Here is a 22,676-nt window from a genome sequence, read left to right as displayed (position 1 = left end):
CGTTTGGCAACTCAAACCTTCAGCGCCCTCCACAGATTTTCTATGGGATTAAGGTCTGGAGACTGGCTAGGCCACTCCAGGACCTTAATGTGCTTCTTCTTGAGCCACTCCTTTGTTGCCTTGGCCGTGTGTTTTGGGTCATTGTCATGCTGGAATACCCATCCACAACCCATTTTCAATGCCCTGGCTGAGTGAAGGAGGTTCTCACCCAAGATTTGACGGTACATGGCCCCGTCCATCCTCCCTTTGATGCGGTGAAGTTGTCCTGTCCCCTTAGCAGAAAAACACCCCCAAAGCATAATGTTTCCACCTCAATGTTTGACGGTGGGGATGGTGTTATTGGGGTCATAGGTAGTATTCCTCCTCCTCCAAACACGGCGAGTTGAGTTGATGCCAAAGAGCTCAATTTTGGTCTCATCTGACCACAACACTTTCACCCAGTTCTCCTCTGAATCATTCAGATGTTCATTGGCAAACTTCAGACGGGCCTGTATATGTGCTTTCTTGAGCAGGGGGACCTTGCGGGTGCTGCAGGATTTCAGTCCTCACCGTTCTCATGATCATTGCAACTCCACGAGGTGAGATCTTGCATGGAACCCCAGGCCGAGGGAGATTGACAGGTCTTTTGTGTTTCTTCCATTTGCGAATAATCGCACCAACTGTTGTCACCTTCTCACCAAGCTGCTTGGCGATGGTCTTGTAGCCCATTCCAGCCTTGTGTAGGTCTATAATCTTGTCCCTGACATCCTTGGAGAGCACTTTGGTCTTTGCCATGGTGGAGAGTTTGGAATCTGATTGATTGATTGCTTCTGTGGACAGGTGTCTTTTATACAGGTAACAAGCTGAGATTAGGAGCACTCCCTTTAAGAGTGTGCTCCTAATCTCAGGTCGTTACCTGTATAAAAGACACCTGGGAGCCAGAAATCTTTCTGATTGAGAGGGGGTCAAATACTTATTTCCCCCATTTAAAATGCAAATCAATTTATAACATTTTAAGTGTTTTTCTGGATTTTTCTGGCAAACGTACAAAATCAGAAGGGGATCAAATACTTTTTTCCCTCACTGTATATAAGGTCCCACAGTTGACAGTGCATGTCAGAGCAAAAACCAAGCCACGAGGTCGAAGGAATTGTCCGTAGAGCTCCGAGACAGGATTGTGTCAAGGCACAGATCTGGGTAAGGGTACCAAAAAATGTCTGCAGCATTGTAAGGCCCCAAGAACACAGTGGCCTCCAAGACTCTTCCTAGAGCTGGCTGCCCGGCCAAACTGAGCCATCAGGGATGAAGGGCCTTTGTCAGGGAGGTGACCAAGAACCTGATAGTCACTGACAGAGCTCCAGAGTTCCTCTGTGGAGATGGGAGAACCTTCCAGAAGGACAACCATCTCTGCAGCACTCCACCAATCAGGCCTTTATGGAAGAGTGGCCAGACGGAAGCCACTCCTCAGTAAATTACGCATGACAGCCCGCTTGGAGTTTGCCAAAAGGCACCTAAAGGAATCAGATCATGAGAAACAAGATTCTCTGGTCTGATGAAACCAAGATTGAACTCTTTGGCCTGAATGCCAAGCGTAACTTCTGGAGGAAACCTGGCACCATCCCTACGGTGAAGCATGGTGGTGGCAGCATCATGCTGTGGGACTGTTTTTCAGCAGCAGGGAGACTAGTCAGGATCGAGGGAAAGATGAGCGGAGCAAATTACAGAGAGATCCTTGATGAAAACCTGCTCCAGAGCGCTCAGGACCTCAGACTGGGGCGATGGTTCACCTTCCAACAGGGCAACAACCCTAAGCACACAGCCAAGACAATGCAGGAGTGGCTTCGGGACAAGTGTCTGAATGTCCTTCAGTGGCCCAGCCAGAGCCCAGACTTTAACCCGATCTAACATCTCTGGAGAGACCTGAAAATAGCTGTGCAGCGACATTCCCCATCCAACCTGACAGAGCTTGAGAGGATCTGCAGAGAAGAGTGTGAGAAACTCCCCAAATACAGGTGTGCCAAGCTTGTAGCGTCATACCCAAGAAGAGTTGAGGCTGTAATCTCTGCTAAAGGTGCTTCAACAATGTACTAAGTAAAGGGTCTGAATACTTATGTATGTGTAATATTTCCGTTTTTGATTTTTTATATATTTGCAAACATTTGTCATTATGGGGTTTTGTGTGGGGGAAAAAAACTGTTTAATACATTTTAGAATAAAGCTGTAACGTAACAAAATGTGGAAAAAGTGAAGGGGTCTGAATACTTTCCCAATGCACTGTATACACACACATACGTATAGAGTGAGTAAGAGTTGCCTTAATGCATCAGAATGATTGTGTCTTACCTCTCGCTCTCTTTCTCGCTCGCCTGCGCGCGCGCACACACACACACACACACACACACACACACACACACACACACACAGACATACATACTTTTCGTTTTTTATTTCACAGGTTCAGTTTTTAGAGTGGAAGTTTAAGTCTCACTATTTTAGATACTCTCAGTGAGAGCTGGACTACTGATGTATTTTTAAGCCCCTGTACTTTCTTTTCCCTCCAGATCCTGCTGCCAGACTTCAGGCTAGACTACTGTCGTCTGTGGCAGTCCCTGATAAAGGGAGACGTGAAGGGGATTGAGAGGTACAGTCGACGCCTGGGGGTGGGGGACCTGTACCCCCTCTTCGCCTGTGTCCTCACTGCACGCTCCTGGACCTCTGTCAACGCAGGCATCGGCAACACCCCCGTCACACACTCTGAGGTACCCATTCTCACTCGCGCGCACACACACACACACACACGCGAGGTAGTGTAGACACACTCTCCGAAGCACTGTACACACGCACATGTACACATACACACACGTCACACTTTGAGGTACACACACAGTTCACACCGTACACACGGAGGTAAACACATACGCATTTTTTTTGGGTGTGTGTGTTCATGCATGCAAATGCGGGGGACCGGGACCAAGCAGGAGTGTGTCTATGGGTGGTACAGTGCCATCTGTGGAGTGATAGGGACTGTGTTGTGCAACACGGGCACAGGTTCACACTAGTATGTACTGCCAGAATATTACATGTATAATAATAATCATGATAGCAAGGCTATTTGCCATAATACTGTTTATCAGAACACAACAAACTAGATACCAAACTTGTACAATCACAACCTCCAAGGAGAGCACATTTATGACAACATATTGTGTTCTGTTTTGACTCTCTCTCTCTCTCTCTCTTTCTCATACCCTTTCTCGCTCCATCCCCTCTTCCAGTCAGACTACAAGGGGATGTTTGTCAGTAGTCTGCTCTGGTGTAATTAAGTGTAATTATAAAGTCAGGTTGGCAACATACAGCTCTGACACGGGCAGAAAGGGAGCCGCCGGCACATTAGCATAAGAAAGAGACGATAAGAACATTGCATTGGAGCCACATGATAATAGGCCCTGTAAAAGGGAGGGAGAGATGGAGGCAGGGAGGGAGTGGGAGTGGGAGAGAAAGGAGGGAGGGATAGGGAGAGTGAGAGGGGAGGAAGAGAACATTTGATGGTTGTTTTTCAGTATGCACATACACTGTCTGAAAGCGGCATTACTTTTTACAGTTTCAAAACAAAACTTAGACACTCAAATATTTCCCTTGAGTCAACACCTACCCTAAGTGTTAATTACTATTACAGGGCTCGAGACTAACATTTTCCCCTGTTGTAACCGGTGCCACTAACTTTTACATTTGGTGGCACCAGCCCTGATTTGGTCAGACCCAAATCATGAGTAATCATCTTGTGAAATAATTCATAGGGCTTTGTTACAAAATATAATAAATAGACTATCGAGGTTTTCAAGAAATATGTTGTTTCATCTAACACGTACAAGCAGGAATGCATGATTCAATATATTTTTATGTGCAACCTAATCCTGTGATTGTCATGAATTTTGGGTTGTCAATTAGACTATAGTTGCTATATTTTACTGTCAAAATAGGACTCCAGCATTTTTTATTTCAATAGAGATGAATTACATGTATCTTTATGTGCACTAACTAATATCATAGGCTAATTATTTTGGGGTTCAACAGCTGAGGAAGTGGAAACTCAAAACACATTAGCTAGATCGCTGACTACAAATATAATACTCCTAGTATCTATGTATTCATCCAACAGTAAATGTATTGACCTAAAAAAGTAGCAGTTGGAGGCTACTACCCATGAGACCTCGCAATGGCCAGAGCGCGTTTCATATCTCAAAGCCATATCAAATATGTGGTTGTAGAATCGTTGCTATTGAGCTGAATATTGAGAGTTGAGAATAAAAATGATACGTACAGAAAGCTGAGACCCTCCTCTCTTCGACAGGAATACATGGTCAGCCAAAGGCTCATCATAGATTAGTGTAGCAAAGAAATTGCGCAATAAAAAAATCTTAACAGGCCTATGTGCCGCCGGCCACACTCTCGCTCTCTGTTATGACATTTTTCTCCTTTTTCTTTCTTTCTCTTTCTTTCTTTCTTTCTTTCTTTCTTTCTTTCTTTCTTTCTTTCTTTCTTTCTTTCTTTCTTTCTTTCTTTCTTTCTTTCTTTCTTTCTTTCTTTCTTTCTTTCTTTCTTTCTTTCTTTCTTTCTTTCTTTCTTTCTTTCTTTCTTTCTTTCTTTCTTTCTTTCTTTCTTTCTTTCTTTCTTTCTTTCTTTCTTTCTTTCTTTCTTTCTTTCTTTCTTTCTTTCTTTCTTTCTTTCTTTCTTTCTTTCTTTCTTTCTTTCTTTCTTTCTTTCTTTCTTTCTTTCTTTCTTTCTTTCTTTCTTTCTTTCTTTCTTTCTTTCTTTCTTTCTTTCTTTCTTTCTTTCTTTCTTTCTTTCTTTCTTTTCTTTCTTTCTTTCTTTTCTTACCTGTAATCATAATGATGGACAGAGAATACTGTACAGTCACTATCTGTGTGTGTGTTCGGTTATGTCATTACTTAAGTTTTCAGCAGCACCTCGCCTGTACAGCTGTTAGCTTGTGTAGGGGAGGGATTCTCAAAATGTTTGGAGCCGGGGACCCCTTTTGTGACAGCAACAATTATTCAGGGACCCCTTCATATTCAGATTACTAATTCGAGTGATGAGAAGGAGGAGAGAAGAGAAGAGGAGGGGAAGGTTGAGGGAAGAGAGAGGTCAGCGCTCCCAGCTGGAGTGTATTGTGGTGAGTTTAACATCAGATCCCATCTGAAAGAGCAATATGCTGAACTTTAGGACATAGTAGTTATTCAGTACTTCAATTGAGCCTTCATATCTGAGAGAGAACAGATAAAAGCTCTGGTATAGCCACTAAATGTGTGTATGTGCGTATGTGTGTGTGCGTGTGTGTCTCAGTAATAAGCTGGGTTCAGTGCTGTGGCTTTTCTATCAGGGCTGAGTGGGGCGCATAATTACAGAGGCAGAGAGAGACTGATGGAGAGAGAGCTTTCATCAGAGGGAGGGAGGGAGGGAGAGAAAGAGGGGGGCAGAGAGAAAAAGGAGTAAGAGCAGGGTGACGTGATCAGTGAGACTGGACAGGCCCTAGTCATAAGGACAGACACACTCCTGTTGTATTTCCCTCTGTTCTATCGATCTCTATGGCCCTGGCTCTATGTATCGGACCCTGTCTGGTTGGCTGTCTTTCCTCATCTGTAAAAGTGAGTTCCTATGCAATGCATTTAGGCTTGGGCGATATATGTTTATACCGCATACCGGGGTATTTCGAAATACCGACGGTAGATTTTCAATACCGTTAAAAAATATATATATAATCATTTTTCTTTTTGGGGTTGGGGGCTGCGTGCTACGTCACTGATTATAACTATAAGTTAAGCATAACTATAAGAAATCTAAGATGTGTCAACTAAATTATATCCAGCGCAGGGCTCCAGCTTTGCATTTGGTTTGCTAACTTGCTAGTGAAGTGGCTAGATATCAAGCTTCTTGGTTACAGCAGAGACATTCTAGCCTGAGTACTAGTCACTTTAGCCTAGAACATTCCACTTCTTGCCACTCCTTGTCATCGCCAAAGAGACTGGCCTTTCTGCCACCTTCAAATATTAATATTCTATTATTAATGAGCTCAAGGAGAACAGAGGAGTTGATCCTGATTCGATAACCCTCACAGCTATCCTCCAATCACAACGATTATCCCAAAAAAAATTCCATCACAGAAGACGTTGGTATCCTTTTTTGTCCAGACGAAACCAGTCTGTCAAAAGTTGCTAGCTCACATCTAAATTCTCGAACTAAATACATACTGCAATTCCAAACACAAAACCTCTTTGCTTCGATCTTAAGCCTCAAAATACAATAACTTGCCTAGCTAACAGCTAAACGTTTGTTTCACTTCGTTATAATTCAAATTCAATTTTTGAGGCTCCACATGTTGTCATGGAAAATATTAATGTTATTTCCAACAACCAATGAGCAACTCTGCTGTAAATCCAGCTGCATATTGAATGTTGAGATTGCCGAAAGTCCAGTCTCTTTGGCAAATGACATGGAGTGGAATGTTAGCTAAAAAGACATGTACCCAGACTAGAGACATTCAATCCCCTCCTCGATCAAGATCATTATGCAGTTAATAAAATTACACGTTTCCTTATCATTCCTTGTATGGCTTGTTCTTTTCCAATCACTAAGAACTCTACAGAAATCCTTATGTGAAGTGACAGAAAGACATGGTGAAAGCTGATGACACACAGACACACATCTCTGAGGCAATGTAGCGCTCCTTCCAGTCGGTTTGTTAGGCTCCCAAACAGAACAAAAGTGGGAACATTAGCAGTGAATTGGAATGAACGCAATTTACATTTATTGTGGCATGAAAAAATAACTATTGCTTTGAGGCTGAATAGGAAGCAGCAATCACCGCTGCCGGCAGAGAGAAAGAGAGAGAAGGGAGGGAGGGAAGAGATGGGTGGGGAGACTGACAGAAAGAGTAGGGGGTTGAAGAGTAAAGCAATGGGCGAGAATGGAGAAAAGTGAAAGAAAGAAAGAGAAAGAAAGAAGCTCAACAGCAGCGATACAGAGAGTAAAAGGGAAAGATAAAGAAGAGATGAAGGGAGAACAGACAGAGATTGAAGAAAGAGAAAAGCACATCCATTCTCTTAGGTAATTGTTGGGAACACATGAAATCAGTCTGTCAGTCAAAGCCTTTCAAATGTCACTGTGTTAATTGTCTAGTCCACAAAGCATGTCCCTTCCATCTTCTACTGGGCTAACCATGGAACACAAAATCGTTTGTGTGTGCGCCGTGTAGACGCCCATGTGTCATGTGTGTGCCAAAGCCAGAGAGGTATACAGCGTTATGATAATTATCATCCATGTTGCCACCAAATGTTCAGAGATGATTGCATTCTACTGAGTGCCACTTAGGTTCTCATGACAATAGCATTTTGATTTGGAATATCCTGTAATTATATAGACCTTACTTGACTTGATTACATTTCCAAGTCACCCTGTATTTGTAATGTTCTGTTCTTTGTTTCTGTTTTAACATCACACACCCTCCTGTACCTGTCTGTTCCCCTGCCTCTCAGACAGACACACACAACGGAAGAATAGTCCAGATTACATAAATGCACACAGGAAAAAAAGTGATTTTTATGGAGGACAAGTTGGCAATCAGAAATGAAAGACTGAAACCCATCACACCCTCATCACACACACACTCTCTTGACTTCTGAGGAGGAAGTGGGAGTGTGCTTAGCCAAGGAAACACATCTCATCCTCCCAATGCCTCTCTCACACACACACACACACACACACACACACACACACACACACACACACAGTGGCATCAGCAGTAGGTGTTTGCCCAGCGTCTGTTATCTGAAATTGAGTTTATTGTGAAATAGGAAAGTAGCTGTGACACCTAGACCAGACAGAGCTAAGTGAAAGACAAGACCCTGCAGCTTTAATCCATGTACTGAATTCCAAAATACGCTACACAGATCGTCCCTTAAATGCTCTTTTCACTTCCCTCTGATGTTTTGAGAACAGAGAATGCAAGGAATCGAGGGAAGACTTGAGATTCACCCTATAGCTATTACTCCTACACACACACACACACACACACACACACACACACACACACACACACACACACACACACACACACACTGCATACTCACTCACTAACACAACAATAGTAATGGGGAATACAGAAGAATAAATCAGAGGGACTGACTGAACGGCGATCATAAACAAACACACACACTGGAGGAGTAATGGGCTAGGTGCAGGCAGTATTTCACCCTACCAAACAGATCTATGCCCACATACACACAGGGCGCTCTGTATTTGTGTGACTGAGGTCGTAATGCGTGGTGTAAATCTACCAATAAGTAGATGGCATGCATATAAGTCGTCCAGTAAGGAGACTGTGTGCATTTAAATCGACCAATGCGTAGTTGGTGTACATGAGTCAGGAAGTGTTTAGTCCGAGCGTGGTTTAGTGTGTCGGGCCAGACTCGTATCTCAGGTTTGAGGGCTGGGGAGTAACACCAAAGAATGCATCCAGGACAGATAAGGCATCGGCCCAGACGATCGATAATGTTGATGTGTTTATTTTGATTTCCGTTAACTGTTACTTTAGGCTGTTACATTATTCCGCTATACTCTGGTCAGGATTATAATATTACGTATACACACACACACACACACACACACACACACACACACACACACACACACACACACACACACACACAACCACACACTGGATGAACTCTAGGCCAAGGGGCACATGGTCGGGGGTTGATATATCTGTTTATTTGGATTCCAGTAAATTCTACTTTAGTCTACTTAAGCATCTTCCATCACTTGGCTCTCTTTGTTGTTGACACGCCTCTCGCCAGGATTGAAAAAGTTTACGGTTAGGAGTGAAGGTTGTGGGTTAGCTAGGGGATAGGAGAAGGATGAGGGTGTGATGGGGTTCAGTCTTTCATTTCTGATTGCCAACTTTTCTTCCATAAAAAACACTTTTTTTCTGTGTGCATTTATATAATCTGGACTATTCTTCCGTTGTTTCTGGAACCAATGTGAGTCCCACACATACCAGCCACAGTAGCAGCAGAAGGATGGGTGGAAGGCTTAGGGCCTAAATTAAGTGGCTTCAAGCCACTTAATTTAGGCCCTAAGCCTTCCACCCCTCCTCCTTTCCTCCTCCTTTTAAGGGGCTTATGGGATAAACAAAGTCAAATAAACGCAGCTTTGACATGTTTCCCGAGCTCTCTCTCTAAGTCATATAGTTGATAGACAGCTATTAACATGGCAGGTTGTTGAAGAGGAGGAGAATGGCCAGTTAGAATAGAATAGAATCTGCAGCCAGTCATCGTGCAAAACCTCAATGCCACCATATATTCCCCCAAAGTACACTTTTAACCAGAGTGGAGGAATGAAAGATGGTCTTTAAAGGGAAAATAATAAATAGTTGTTTTGCAATGCGGCAAATGTTCAGGCAAATTTTCTGGTGCCTTCAGAAAGTATTCACACCCCTTGACTTTTTCCTCATTTTGTTGTGTTACAGCCTGAATTTAATTTGAGATTTTGTAAATAACCCATAATTTCTAAGTGGAATTATGTTTTTAATTGTTTTTATTTATTATTATTAAAATAAATCAAAACATAAATAATGAAAAGCTGAAATGTCTTCAGTCAAATAAGTATTCGACCCCTTTGTTATGGCACACCTAAATAATTTCAGGAGTACAATTAAGTTGCATAGACTATTTTGTCACATCTCTAAAAAGGATGTATTTGGGTGTTCTTGGAGCCTTTGTTCAGGGTTTATATGTGCCCCTGCAACTAAAGAAAGAGCACGAAGAAGTCTATTGCTGGTGGGGTAAGTTTCTCAAAACCAAGTGAAATAAAAAAATGTAAAGTGTCTGGTGACTTCTATAACATGCCATTTACACTCTACAGTGCCTCCAGAAAGTATTCACACCCCTTGACTTTTTCCACATTTTGTTGTGTTACAGCCTGAATTTAACATTTATTGAATTTACATTTTGTCACTGTCCTACACACAATACCCCATAATGTCAAAGTAGAATTATGTTTTTAGAAACTTTTGCAAATTAATTAAAAATGAAAAGCTGAATTTCTTGAGTCAATAAGTGTTCAACCCCTTTGTAATGGCAAGCCTAAATAAGTTCAGGAGTAAAAATTAGCTTAAGAAGTCACATGCATGCTCTGTGTGCAATAATGGTGTTAAACATGATTTTCAAATGACTACCTCATCTCTGTACCACACACATACAATTATCTATAAGGTCCCTCAGTTCAGCAGTGAATTTCAAACACAGATTCAACCACAAAGACCAGGGAGGTTTTTCAATGCCTTGCAAAGAAGGGCACCTAATGGTAGATGGGTAAAAATTAAAAAAAAGCAGACATTTAAATCACTTTGAGCATATTGAAGTTATTAATTACACTTTGGATGGTGTATCAATACACCTAGTCACTACAAAGATACAGGCGTCCTTCCTAACTCAGTTGCCGGAGAGGAAGGAAATGGTGCATGGATTTCACCATGAGGCCAATGGTGACTTTAAAACAGTTAGACTTTAATGGCTGTTTATATGAGAAAACGGAGGATGGATCAGCAACATTGTAGTTACTCCACAATACTAAACTAAATGACAGATTTGAAAAGAAGAAAGCCTGTACAGAAAAAAATAATATTCCAAAATATGCATCCTATTTGCAATAAGGCACTAAAATAATTGGCAAAGAAATTAACTTTATGTCCTGAATACAAAGTGTTATGTTTGGGGCAAATACAACACAACACATCAGTGAGTACCACACTTGATATTATCAAGCATGGTGGTGGCTGCATCATGTTATGGGTATGCTTGTCATTGGCAAGGACTAGGGAGTTTTTAGGATGAAAAAATACGGAATAGAGCTAAGCACAGGCAAAATCCTACAGGAAAACCTAGTTCAGTCTCCTTTCCAACAGACACTGAGAGACAAATTCACCTTTCAGCAGGACAATAAACTAAAACACAAGGCCAAATATACACTGAAGTTGCTTACCAAGATGACATTGAATGTTCCTGAGTTGCCTTGTTACAGTTTTGACTTAAATCGGCTTGAAAATCTATGGCAAGACTTGAAAATGGCTGTCTAGCAATGATCAACAACCAACTCGACAGAGCTTGAAGAATGTTTAGTGAATAATTTGCAAATATTGTACAATCCAGGTGTGCAAAGCTCTTAAGAGACTTACCCAGCGAGACTCACAGCTGTAATCGCTTCCAAAGGTGATTCTAACATTGACTCAGGGGTTTGAATGCTTATGTAAATGAGATATTTCTATATTTCATTTTCAATACATTTGCAAAAATGTCTAAAAACGTGTTTTCACTTTTCATTATGGGGACTCTACAAGGTGTCGAAAGCGTTCCAAAGGGATGCTGGCCCATGTTGACTCCAATGCTTCCCACAGTTGTGTCAAGTTGGCTGGATGTCCTTTGGGTGATGGACAATTGTTGATACACATGAGAAACTATTGAGCGTGAAAAACCCAGCAGCGTTGCATTTCTTGACACAAACCGGTGCACCTAGTACCAAACCCCGTTCAAAGGCACTTACATTTGTTGTCTTTCCCATTCACTCTCTGAATGGCACACGTACACAATTCATGTCTCAATTGTCTCAAGGCTTAAAAATCATTCTTAAACCTGCCTCCTCCCCTTAATTTACACAGATTTAAGTGGATTTAACAAGTGACATCAACAAGGGATCATAGCTTTCACCTGGTCAACCCATGTCATGGAAAGAGCAGGTGTTCTTAATGTTTTGTATGCTCACTGTATATCTTGTATGTGTGTAGCCCATGTTACGGACTCAGCAGTGGTTTGTTTGGTTTGTAGGTACGGTATGCTCTCTCTCTCTATCCCTCCCTCTTTCTCTCTGTTTCTCTGTTTTGAAATATCAACATACTTAAAGATGACCGGTTTACAGTAGCAGGATCAGAGTTGCTCTTCTAACAGGGATGGAGGGAGGGTGGGAGGGAGGGAGAGGTATTTGGTATTTTATTAGGATCCCCAATAGCTGTTGCGATAGAAGCAGCTACTTTTCCTGGGGTCCACACAAAACATGAACCATTAAATAATAAAGAACATTCAATAACAAGAACAGCTCAAGGACAGAACTACATCAATTTAAAACATCACATAGTCTACATATCAGTACATAGACACAATATCTAGGTCAGATAGTGGAGAGGTGTTATGCGGTGAGGTGATGCTTTTATCTGTTTTTGGAACCAGGTTTGCTGTTCAGTTGAGCAATCTTTGATGGAAGGGAGTTCCATGCAATCATGGCTCTATATAATACTGTACGCTTTCTTGAATTTGTTCTGGGTTTCAGGACTGTGAAAAGACCCCTGTTGCCATGTCTGGTGGGGTATGTGTGTGTCAGTACTGTGTGTAAGTTGACTATGCAACCAATTTGGAATTGAACACATTGTTTCTTATAAAAACCAGAAGAGATGCAGTCAGTCTCTCCTCTACTTTTAGCCAAGAGAGACTGGCATACATAGTATTGGTATTCACCTTCAGATTACAGTGAAGAACAAGACCTGCCTCTGTTCTGGGCCAGCTGTAGTTTTTCTATGTCCTTCTTTGCAGCACCTGACCATATGACTGGGCAATAATCAAGATAAGATCAAACTAGAGCCTGCAGGACTTGCTTTGTGGAGTGTGGTGTCAAAAAAGCAGAACATCTCTTTATCACGGATAGACCGCTCCCCATCTTCACAACCATTGAATCAATATGTTTTAACTATGACAGTTTACAATCCAAGGTAACACCAAGTAATTTAGTCTCCTCAACTTGCTCAACAGCCACATTTATTCATTATCAGATTCAGCTGAGGTCTAGAACGTAGGGAATGATTTGTACCAAATACAATGCTCTTAGTTTTGGAGATGTTCAGGACTAGTTTATTACTAGCCACCTACACAACCAGTTAAAGGTTTGGACACACCTACTTATTCAAGAGTTTTTCTTTATTTTTACTATTACACATATTTTTACTATAACACATATGGAATCATGTAGTAACCAAAACAGTGTTAAACAAATCAAAATGTGTTTTATATTTGAGATTCTTCAAATAACCACCCTTTGCTTTGCATACTCTTGGCATTCTGTCAACCAGCTTCATGAGGTAGTCACCTGGAATGCATTTCAATTAACAGGTGTGCCTTCTTAAAAGTTAATTTGTGGGGGTGCTTTGCTGGTGACGCTGTCTGTGATTTATTTAGAATTCAAGGCACATTTAACCAGCATGGCTACCACAGTATTCTGCAGCGATACGCCATCCCATCTGGTTTAGGCTGTGTAAGGGCTATTTTACCAAGAAGGAGAGTGATGGAGTGCTGCATCAGATGACCTGGCCACCACAATCCCCCAACCTCAACCCAATTGAGATGGTTTGGGAGTCGGACGGCAGAGTGAAGGAAAAGCAGCCAACAAGTGCTAATCATATGTGGGAACTCCTTCAAGACTGTTGGAAAAGCATTCCAGGTGAAGCTGGTTGAGAGAATGCCAAGAGTGTGCAAAGCTGTCAAGGCAAAGGGGTGGCTATTTGAAGAATCTCAAATATAAAATATATTTTGATTTGTTTAACAGTTTTTTGCTTACTACATGATTCCATATGTGTTATTTCATAGTTTTGATGTCTTCACTATTATTCTACAATATAGAAAATAGTTTTTTTTAAATATAGAAAAACCCTTGAATGAGTAGGTGTGTCCAAACCTTTGACTGATACTGTATTCTAAAACTGACTGCAACTCTGTTTAGGGTTGCAGTGATTTCACTAGCTGTGGTTGCTGATGCGTATAGGGTTGAATCATCAGCATACATAGACACACAGGCTTTGGTGATTGCCAGTGGCAGGTCATTGGTAAAAACAGAAACGAGTAGAAGACCAATAGAGCTGCCCTGCGGTACACCACACTTTACATGTTTAACATTAGAGAAGCTTCCATTATATTAGATAGATAGCTCTGAGTCCACAATATGGCAGAGGTTGAAAAGCCATAACACATATGTTTCTTTCAACAACAGGTTATGGTCAATAATATCAAAGGCTGCACTGAAATCTAACAGTACAGCTCCCACAATCATTATCTTATCAATTTCTTTCAACCAATCATCAGTAATTTGAGTACGTGCAGTACATGTTGTGTGCCCCTCTCTATAAACATGCTGAAAGTCTGTTGTTAATTTGTTTACAGAGAAATAGCATTGTATGCACGCACACAAACACTACAGTCTAATAACTATTTTGTTAGGCATACTATTTAGGTTTTTTTCCTGACAAGGTGAGTTAAGTGTAGCTGGTTAAGACAAAATGTTCTCTACTGCTGTCTGGTATACTGAACCACTGATGACCAGGGACCAGACTGGCTGCTTTGATCCTGGAATTAAACAGTCTACAGATCAGACACTCTGTCTACCCTTCCTTTCCTTTAACACTATCCCTCTCCCTCGAGCTGGAGGGAAGCCAAAGTCATTCCGCTACCCAAGAATAGCAAAGCACCCTTTTACTGGTTTTAACAGCCGACTAATCAGCTTGCTAGCGACTCTTAGCAAACTTTGGGGGAAAAGTTGTGTGTGTCTACATGCGTTTGCGTCTGTTTTTAGAAGTAAGTCAATAGCATTTCTAGCAGTGTAAACGGTGTGTCTGTATTGCTGTTACAGAGACGGAGAGACTGTATTAAATGAGTCAGCAGAAAGCAACCAGTCTGTGATCTCTCTAAGCCCTGTCAACAAAAACACATCCTCTGGGACGCACACCGACTGACTGCTCACTCTGACTCTGAGAGACTGAAAGAGGCTGGACCAAGGAGACAGAGAGAAGGGGGTGAGGGAGGGAGGAATCACAGCTGACTTCACACTTTAGAGAGAGCGAGAGACTTCTTGTTCTACCTCTTCAATTGCATCTCCTGATCAATGTCTGACAAATTATCAATCCGTTGTTTTAAACATGAATGTATGTGCTTTGAGTATTGTTCATTTTATTTTTTCGTATTTCTCATGTCTATGTGTGCGTCTGTGCGTCTCTCTCTCAGGACGTGGAGATCAGGGCGAACGCAGCTCTCTACCTCCCCCAGATCAGTGACCTGCTGAACCGCGTGCCCCGTCAGATGCTGCTGCTACTGAAGACCAACGATCTTCTCAGAGGCATCGAGACCACCCTGCAGACCAGAGCCGCTGCCTCCTCCTTCATCAACATGTCCCGATGCTGCACCAGGGCTGTAGCCAGGTAGACCCTGACCTCTAACCCCTAACCCTGCAGACCAGAGTTTCATCCTCCTCCTTTATCAACATGTCCCGATGCTGCACCAGGGCTGTAGCCAGGTAGACCCTGACCTCTAACCCCTAACCCTGCAGACCAGAGTTTCATCCTCCTCCTTTATCAACATGTCCCGATGCTGCACCAGGGCTGTAGAGAGGTAGACCCTGACCTCTAACCCCTAACCCTGCAGACCAGAGTTTCATCCTCCTCCTTTATCAACATGTCCCGATGCTGCACCAGGGCTGTAGCCAGGTAGACCCTGACCTCTAACCCCTAACCCTGCAGACCAGAGTTTCATCCTCCTCCTTTATCAACATGTCCCGATGCTGCACCAGGGCTGTAGCCAGGTAGACCCTGACCTCTAACCCCCTAACCCTGCAGACCAGAGTTTCATCCTCCTCCTTTATCAACATGTCCCGATGCTGCACCAGGGCTGTAGCCAGGTAGACCCTGACCTCTAACCCCTAACCCTGCAGACCAGAGTTTCATCCTCCTCCTTTATCAACATGTCCCGATGCTGCACCAGGGCTGTAGCCAGGTAGACTCTGACCTCTAACCCCTGAAATCTAACCCCAAGCCCTAACTCTGCAGACCTGAGGGTTCCAGTCCCTCTGTGATAGATCTGCTGCTCTGTATCAATCCACTACACGCACCACTAATCTATTTGCATCCCCTTAGACAAGCAACACACACACGCTTTGACACACACATTTGTATCACATCAGTTTCAGTAATCATTATTTAAGCTTTAGGAAAATGTCAAAATGTCTTACTCTCTCTCCTTCCCCCTCCTCACTGTCCTCCTCCCTCCCCTCCCCTTTCCTCTCTGTATGTCTGTGTGTGTAATTGGCTGGCTGAATGCTGTGATTATATTGTACTTTCAGTGGCAGTCAGCAGTGGCCATATTGATTCAGTCTTACCATTTTAACGAACAACTCCATGATTGTCTCTGAGAAAAATCATTAGGACAGAGAGGATGGGGGAGGGATGGGGGGAGGGTGCTGGACTCCTCTGGGGAAAAAAAGGGGATGAGAGGGGTGGAAAGGAGGAGCGAGGAGATTGAAAGAAGAGGGATGAGGAGAGAGGGGAGGATAGATGAGGAAAAGAGGGGTGCAATGGAGGAGAGGGGAGAAGAGGGGGAGGCAGTGAGACGTGAAATTCAGTGTTTTGCTTCAGCAGCTCTCTATTAAAACTAAGCAGTAGTAGAACACAGAATGCAGATCTACAGGGCATTAGATGGGGAAATATTGGGCTTAATTGAGCTTCCCTGCTTCAAAAATAGTCCCAAAAGTGCAAACCCCGCCCATTTGCTCTGGCCCTTCAGGCAGATTCAATTTGACGATCAAATTATTTGAAAGAAAACAAATATAATAAGAGAGAGAGACTTTGCGATGGCTTTCCATGTGCTGTGTAATTGGTTGGGAGAGGAGGAATGATGGCTTAGACAAGATGTCACTTCAACTCTTTCCTCAAGGAGAACACATTGTCCTACCACAGGGCAAGGCCACACACATACACACACCAGAGAGAGCTGTCTGGTACAGCAGAGTTAATAATGTCTCCCCAGTCTGCGCTGTGACAACACTACAGTGTGGTGGAGGATGATCCTTATAAAACATTCAGTAGTCAGTCATGTTATAATCTCACCATGGTGTTATGCACTGGGATTCCTGTTATACTGTACTGCACTGTACACACTGTCTCATCCTCTTTCTTTCTGTCCCCTTCCATCCCTCTCTCTCTCTCGCTCTCGCTAGCTCTTGCTCTCTCTCTCAATCTCTCTCTGTCTCTCTCTGTCTGTCTGTCTCTCTCTCTCGCTCAAACTGTCTCTCTCTCTCTCCCGCTCTTTCTCTCTCTCTCTCTCTCTCTCTCTCTCTCTCTCTCTCTCGCACTCTCTCTCTCTCTCTCTCTCCCCATCTCCCCCTTTCTTCTTCTCACTCCTAACTTACTGGCTCCTAACATAACATCCTGTTTCCTGTCAGGCACAAGCGGAGCAAGGCGCAGTCGAGGGCACGGCGTCTCCAGATCACCATGTCGGAGTCTCTGACCCTGTGGCAAATCAGCCTGTACGAACTGTTCCTGTGGGTCAAGGGCTCAACACTAGGAGACTGGGTCGGCTCACTGCTCAGCTGTCTACACTACACACACTGATCAGAGAAGAGAGGCGACGACACAGACAGACAGACACATACACAGTTATGGGCGTACGCATGCACACACACTTAGAGTACACACACATACACACCCTCACACTATGGCCTTTGGGACGTAGAGTCATGAAACTTGACACATGCATACACACGCACAGGCAATCCGCTCCAAACGCACGGAGACAGTGTAACAACTGTGTAAATAGATGGATAGAGAGAGGTAGGTATCAATAGAACAGACAGACAGAAAAGAAAGTAGAAAATAAAAGAAAGTGGCTGGGTCAAGCGTCTGGTACTACTCTGCTGTTAGTCCATTGGCTGAAGAGGAAAGTTCAGGAACAGTTTGTGCTCAGCGAGGACTATCATATGGAGCGCTGTAAGCGATTGTTGTGAATACATGTACTGTAAAATCATATCAGTTCTATTTTTTACAACAAAGTGTCCGCTGAATGTATACTGAACAAAAATATAAACGCATCATGCAACAATTTCAAACATTTAACTGAGTTACATTCGTATAAGGAAATCGGTCAATTGAAATTAATTTATTAGGACCTAATCTGTGGATTTCACATGACTGGGCAGGGGTGCAGCCATGGGTGGGCATAGGCCCACCCACTTGGCAGGCAGGTCCACCCACTGGGGAGTCAGGCCCTGCCAATCAGAATGAGTTTTTTCCCCACAAAAGGGCTTTATTACAGACAGAAATACCCCTCAGCACCCCCACCCCCCCCCTCAGACAATCCCGCAGGTGAAGAAGCCGGATGTGGAGGTCCTAGGCTGGCGTGGTTACACGTGGTCTGCGGTTGTGAGGCCGGTTGGACGTACTGCCAAATTCTCTAAAATGTCGTTGGAGGCAGCTTATGGTAGAAAAATGAACATTCAATTCTCTGGCAACAGCTCTGATGGACATTCCTGCAGTCAGCATGCCAATTGCACGCACCCTCAAAACTTGAGACATCTGTGGCATTGTGTTGTGTGACAATACTGCACATTTTAAAGTGGTATTTTACAGTGAGGGAAAAAAGTATTTGATCCCCTGCTGATTTTGTAAGTTTGCCCACTGACAAAGACATGATTAGTCTATAATTTTAATGGTAGGTTTATTTGAACAGTGAGAGACAGAATAACAACAAAAAAATCCAGAAAAACGCATGTAAAATTGTTTTAAATTGATTTGCACTTTAATGAGGGAAATAAGTATTTGACCCCTCTGCAAAACATGACTAAGTACTTGGTGGCAAAACCCTTGTTGGCAATCACAGAGGTCAGACGTTTCTTGTAGTTGGCCACCAGGTTTGCACACTTCTCAGGAGGGATTTTGTCCCACTCCTCTTTGTAGATCTTCTCCAAGTCATTAAGTGTTCGAGGCTGACGTTTGGCAACTCGAACCTTCAGCTCCTTCCACAGATTTTCTATGGGATTAAGGTCTGGAGACTGGGTAGGCCACTCCAGGACCTTAATGTGCTTCTTCTTGAGCCACTCCTTTGTTGCCTTGGCCGTGTGTTTTGGGTCATTGTCATGCTGGAATATCCATCCACGACCCATTTTCATGCCCAGGCTGAGTGAAGGAGGTTCTCACCCAAGATTTGACGGTACATGGCCACGTCCATCGTCCCTTTGATGTGGTGAAGTTGTCCTGTCCCCTTGGCAGAAAAACACCCCCAAAGCATAATGTTTCCACCTCCATGTTTGACGGTGGAGATGGTGTTCTTGGGGTCATAGGCAGCATTCCTCCTCCTCCAAGCACGGCGAGTTGAGTTGATGCCAAAGAGCTCCATTTTGATCTCATCTGACCACAACACTTTCACCCAGTTCTCCTCTGAATCATTCAGATGTTCATTGGCAAACTTCAGACGGGCCTGTATATGTGCTTTCTTGAGCAGGGGGACCTTGCGGGTGCTGCAGGATTTTAGTCCTTCACGGCGTAGTTTGTTACCAATTGTTTTCTTGATGACTATGGTCCCAGCTGCCTTGAGATCATTGACAAGATCCTCCCGTGTAGTTCTGGGCTGATTCCTCACCATTCTAATGATCATTGCAACTCCACGAGGTGAGATCTTGCATGGAGCCCCAGGCCGAGGGAGATTGACAGTTATTTTGTGTTTCTTCCATTTGCGAATAATCGCACCAACTGTTGTCACCTTCTCACCAAGCTGCTTGGCGATGGTCTTGTAGCCCATTCCATCCTTGGAGAGCTCTTTGGTCTTTGCCATGGTGGAGAGTTTGGAATCTGATTGATTAATTGCTTCTGTGGACAGGTGTATTTTATACAGGTAACAAGCTGAGATTAGGAGCACTCCCTTTAAGAGTGTGCTCCTAATCTCAGCTCGTTACCTGTATAAAAGACACCTGGGAGCCAGAAATCTTTCTGATTGAGTGGGGGTCAAATACTTATTTCCCTCATTAAAATGCAAATCAATTTATAACATGTTTTTCTGGATTTTTTTGTTGTTATTCTGTCTCTCGCTGTTCAAATAAACCTACCATTAAAATTATAGACTGATCAATTCTTTGTCAGTGGGCAAACGTACAAAATCAGCAGGGGATCAAATACTTTTTCCCCTCACTGTATTGTCCCCTGCACAAGGTGCACTTGTGTAATGATCATGCTGTTTAATCAGCTTCTTGAAATGCCACACCTGTCAGGTGGATGCATTATCTTGGCAAAGGAGAAATGCTCACTAACAGGGATGGAAACAAATTTGTGGCCAGAATTTTAGATGAATAAGCTTTTTGTGCATATGGAACGTTTCTGGGATTATTATTTTTAGTCTCATGAAACATGGGACCAACACTTCACGTTGCATTTATATTTTTGATCAGTGTAGGATCTGTAAAATCATAATAAATCATTTCAGTGGTCATATTCCACTGGGCAAAAACTGGTTGAATCAACATTGTTTCCACGTCATTTGAACAAAAATATGTTATGTGATGACGTTTAATCAACCTGGAAAACTCATTGGATTTACAATAGTTTTATTTTTTCACCCAACTCTCTACCTTAATCCAATGACATGGTTCATTGTTTGGTTGATTTCACATTGAATTCACATTCGTTGACAACTCAATCAATTGTAAATCAAAAATAGATGTTGAACTGACAGCTGGGCCCAGTGGGATATGGTCAAAGCCACTCACTGTACATAAATGGCAACAACAGTTTGTATTTATTCATGTTACCTCAGTACTGTATGGACTGTAAATGTGCACTGATGCTGATTTTAAGTGTCATATTTCTGTTCAGAAATGGATGGACCGTTTTCCACATTACATTCCTCTGCTTTTCCCCCTTGATTCTGCAACAATTCCAATCTCCCTCTTTCTTCACCTCCCTCTCTTCTACCTCTCTCTCTCCCTCTTTCTTTACCTCCCTCTCTCTTCTACCGCTCTCTCCCTCGTCTATCTCTCTCTTCTACCTCTCTCCCCATCTTCTATCTCTCTCTTCTACCGCTCTCTCTTTTCTACCTCTCTCTCTCTCTCTCCCTCACCTATCTCTCTCTTCTACCTCTCTCCCTCCTCTCTCCCTCTTCTACCTCGCTCTCTAATCTCCTCAGAACATCTTGCTGTTACTGTCCAGCTTTTTGTAATGTGATTTATATCTGCTGGTTATGGCCTTTCTGTAACATATTATTTTATTAACTATAATTTAATTTTACCTTAACCATTGTCAACAAACTGTACCAAGACATTATGTTTAGCATTGGTATTGCTATCATTTTATTATACGGATTTAATTTGAAAATAAGTGATACAATTTAGTATCACATTTAATTTTTTGTCATCTTTGAATATGTGTTAGTTTGTTGATTTTTCTGTGAATTATTTTATTTATCCTATTTATTGGTGGAGGAGAGATGAGTTACTGTTCACTCATAATGAGTTTGCATGGGGAATATAAATAAATGGAAATAATCCCAACTGAACACACACACTGCTCTCTCTGTTAGTTTCATTGTCTGTTCTGGAAGGGGGGGGGGTTGTGAGGTAGTAGTGAGAAAGATGGAGTGAGAGGAACAAAAATTGTGGAAAAGTCATGGTCTTAGAGGACAAGTTCACTTTAAAAAAAAAACTAAATCTGTATTTTGTACAGCAACTCGTGTATATGTGGCCTTGTGTTTAGTGTATTGTCCTGCTGAAAGGTGAATTTGTCTCTGTGTCTGTTGGAAAGGAGACTGAACTAGGTTTTCCTCGAGGATTTTGTCTGTGCATAGCTCTATTCCATTTATTTTTATCCAAAAAAAAACTCCCTAGTACTTGCCGATGACAAGCAGACCCATAACATGATGCAGCCACCACCATGCTTGAAAATATTAAGAGAGGTACTCAGTGATGTGTTGTATTGAATTTGCCCCAAACATAACACTTTGTATTCACAACATAAAGTTCACTTCTTTGCCAAGTTTTTGGCAGTTTTACTTTAGTGCCTTATTGCATGCAAACAGAATGCATTTTTTTGGAATATTTTTATTCTGTACAGGCTTCCTTTTCACTCTGTCCTTTAGGTTAGTATTGTGGAGTAATTACAATGTTGTTGATCCATCTTCAGTTTTCTCCTATCACAGCCATTCAAGTCTAACAGTTTTAATGTCACCGTTGGCCTCATGGTGAAATCCCTGAGCGATTTTCTTCCTCTCCGGAGTTAGGAAGAATACCTGTATCTTTGTAGTGACTAGGTGTATTGATACACCATCCAAAGTGTAATTAATAACTTTACTATGCTCAAAGGGATATTCAATGTCTGTTTTTTTGTTTTTGTTTTTAATCCATCTACCAATAGGTGCCCTTCTTTCCAAGGTATTGGAAAACCTCCCTGGTCTTACCATAACAAAGCGGTTGTATACTTATTGACTCAAGACATTTCAGCTTTTATTTTTTTATTATTTTGTAAAAATGTCTAAAAACATAATTCCACTATGACATTATGGGTTATTGTGTGTATGACAGTGACACAAAATCTAAATGTAATCCATTTTAAATTCAGGCTGTAACACAACAAAATGTGGAAAAATGTAAGGGGTGTGAATACTTTCTGAAGGCACTGTAAATGGCAGTTTATAGAAGTCACCAGACACTTTTGTTTTGGCGATTTCACTTGGTTTTGAGAAACTTACCCCACCAGCGATAAACTTCCTCATGCTCGTTCTGCAATTGCAGGGGCACAGAAAAAACCTGAACAAAGGCTCCAAGAACACCCAAATACATCCTTTTTTAGAGATATGACAAGT

General features: G+C 42.4%; 1 protein-coding gene across 1 annotated transcript in view; it reads left to right on the top strand.

Moving 5' to 3' along the window:
- adck1 (aarF domain containing kinase 1) overlaps positions 1–18,030 on the top strand; it is a 181,007-nt gene extending 162,977 nt beyond the window's left edge. The window contains exons 9-11 of the mRNA XM_041848296.2: positions 2,541–2,738; positions 15,069–15,262; positions 17,278–18,030. Of these exons, the coding sequence (XP_041704230.2) occupies positions 2,541–2,738; positions 15,069–15,262; positions 17,278–17,446 (561 nt within the window). The 3' untranslated portion in view covers positions 17,447–18,030. The remainder of the gene's footprint in view (positions 1–2,540; positions 2,739–15,068; positions 15,263–17,277) is intronic.
- Positions 18,031–22,676: the final 4,646 nt, after the last annotated feature.

Source organism: Coregonus clupeaformis, chromosome 34 (genome assembly GCF_020615455.1).
Source record: "Coregonus clupeaformis isolate EN_2021a chromosome 34, ASM2061545v1, whole genome shotgun sequence".
In the NCBI taxonomy this organism is placed as follows: domain Eukaryota; kingdom Metazoa; phylum Chordata; class Actinopteri; order Salmoniformes; family Salmonidae; genus Coregonus; species Coregonus clupeaformis.
Note: the sequence above shows the minus strand (reverse complement) of the source record. Positions and strands in the feature narration are given on the sequence as shown.